This window comes from Gadus chalcogrammus, chromosome 5 (genome assembly GCF_026213295.1).
Source record: "Gadus chalcogrammus isolate NIFS_2021 chromosome 5, NIFS_Gcha_1.0, whole genome shotgun sequence".
Lineage (NCBI taxonomy): Eukaryota > Metazoa > Chordata > Actinopteri > Gadiformes > Gadidae > Gadus > Gadus chalcogrammus.
In genome coordinates this window covers 21,099,580-21,102,079 of record NC_079416.1, presented here as the reverse complement: position 1 = coordinate 21,102,079, position 2,500 = coordinate 21,099,580, and the positions used below count along the sequence as shown (strand labels likewise).

Sequence of the window (2,500 nt, the reverse complement as noted above, 5' to 3'; positions counted from 1 at the left end):
CGGGAGGACTCCCCTAGTGAGGGGCCCGGGACCGGGGAGGACCCCTAGTTGGGGGGGGGGGGGAAGACCCCCTAGGGAGGGGGTCAGGGACCGGGGGGGACTCCACTAGGGAGGGGGTCAGGGACCGGGGGGGGACTCCACTAGGGAGGGGGTCAGGGACCGGGGGGGGACTCCACTAGGGAGGGGGTTTGATACAGAATATATATATATATCTATAAAAAAGATGTTATTGCTTCCGTAAAAAAAACAACCGTCAGTTTGGAAATAGCAAATAACAGACCGCAGAATTATGCAATGGACCAAAATACAGCCCCAACTTCTGACCTCTGTGTCACCTCTGACCTTTCAGCCAGCTCTGACCTCTGTGTGACCTCTGTGTGCCCCCTGTGTGACCCCAGCCAGGAACTCGTGGCGCATGGTGTCCACGGACGGGGCCCTGGTGCAGGGGGGCTACGGCCACAGCAGCGTGTACGACTCCGCCTCGCGCTCCATCTACCTGCACGGCGGCTACAAGGCGTACAGCGCCAACAAGTACGGCCTGGCCGGAGACCTCTACAAGTACCAGGTGGAGGGCAGCAAGTGGTGAGCGGCCAATCACACGCCTCCATTCGTCTACAGTCACATTTAGGGGCGTTTAGCAGCCGGTTTTATCCAAAGCGACTTACAATAAGTACATTTGTCATAAGAAAGTTAAAGTGTATATCGCTGTCGGTACAGCAAGGATGTTCATAGAACCAAGTGCCAAGCACTAGCAATCGCTAGCTTAACCCGTTCTCCGTATACGACATAGATAGCTATGATAAGATGCTACTATAACTGAATATGACATACAATACGTGGTTACATTAAGTGCCATTCTTTAACTCTACCCGACCGCAGCCAATCACAAGCCTTGTTTCGTTATTTGGACCAAGGCTTAGCCAATCATGAGCCTTGTTTCATTATTTGGACCAAGGCTGAGCCAATCACAAGTCTTGTTTCGTTATTTGGACCAGAGCTTAGCCAATGACAATCCTTGTTTCTTTATCTGAACTGATCTTAGCCAATCACAAGGCTAAATCTTTTATTTTACTTTCTAACTGTATTGGTTCTAATATATATATTTATATATATATATATAGTTTTATTTTATGTTCAATTATTTATATGCATATATAACGTAGAGTATAGCAACTAGTATATCCATATAATATAAACTAAGGTACTGATGGTTCTGAGAAACGTTCATATGATACACTGGTCCACTAATGGTTCAACGGTACCTGTATATTTAGATCAATCTAGTATCGCTAGGGTGGTTGAATCCATATTCACAATATAATCCCAACGTTGATGATGATCCACCAATGTCTGCGGGATGCCTGTGATTGACGCGTGTTCTGTCCAATCAGGACCATCCTGCGGGACAGCGGCTTCTACCGCTACCTGCACTCTGCGGTGCTGGTGGGCGGGGCCATGCTGGTGTTTGGCGGGAACACGCACAACGACACGTCCATGAGCCACGGCGCCAAGTGCTTCTCCACGGACTTCATGAGCTACGACCTCGGTGAGCTCCCTGGGGGGAGGGGTGTGTGGGGGGGGGGGGGGGTACACTCCGCAACGTCCGCCGCCTCAGACCTGACCACACCCTGAAGCAACAAGCGTCCTTTGGCAGTGTCGTTAATGGATGCATAACGGACAGACGGACAGAAACAGTCAGGAACACAGACAGAGACAGACACGCACAGATCGATACACTGACAGATCGATGTACACACAGATACAGACAGTCGCAGAGGAAACACGGACAGATACACAGACAGACAGACAGACAGACAGATAGATACACAGACAGATACACAGACAGACAGTCACATAGATAGATACATAGACAGACAGATAGATACACAGACAGATACACAGACAGACAGACAGACAGACAGTCACATAGATAGATACATAGACAGACAGATAGATACACAGACAGACAGATAGATACACAGATAGATACACAGACAGACAGACAGACCGACAGACAGTCACATAGACAGATACATAGACAGATACATAGACAGATAAACACCAGATCCACACACACAGACAGACAAACACACAGACGGTTCCACAGACAGACAGGCGGATGCACTGACAGGCGGATGCATACTCGGACAGATACAGACACACAGAACGTTTCCTTGAGTTGCCAGCGAAGACTGTTCCGGATGGAACTGTTTATCCGTTGAGGTGTTTCATCCCGGGGCGGCGGGGCGCTGAATACAGATGCGTGTTGTTAAGGAGCTCCACAGCAGAATAAATAGGTTATTATCTCCGTGTCTTCCACCGTGCATCTCGTCTCTCCCAAGTCCCGGGGATCTTCGGAGATGGATGCGGACGGGCGGAATATTGATCGTCTCCCAGGAGGAGGTGTCTAGCGCGGGCTCCTCCAGACTCTCGTGTTATTGCCTCACTGACCTTAGGGAACGCGTGTTACTGGAGATACTGGTGGAAGTGTACCTCTCCC

The 2,500-nt window shown here is 49.7% G+C and overlaps 1 protein-coding gene across 1 annotated transcript in view; it reads left to right on the top strand.

Moving 5' to 3' along the window:
• Window positions 1-2,500, top strand: part of atrn (attractin) — a 91,669-nt gene that overhangs the window by 26,745 nt on the left and 62,424 nt on the right. Inside the window, exons 9-10 of the mRNA XM_056590792.1 lie at window positions 399-582; window positions 1,392-1,546. Of these exons, the coding sequence (XP_056446767.1) occupies window positions 399-582; window positions 1,392-1,546 (339 nt within the window). The remainder of the gene's footprint in view (window positions 1-398; window positions 583-1,391; window positions 1,547-2,500) is intronic.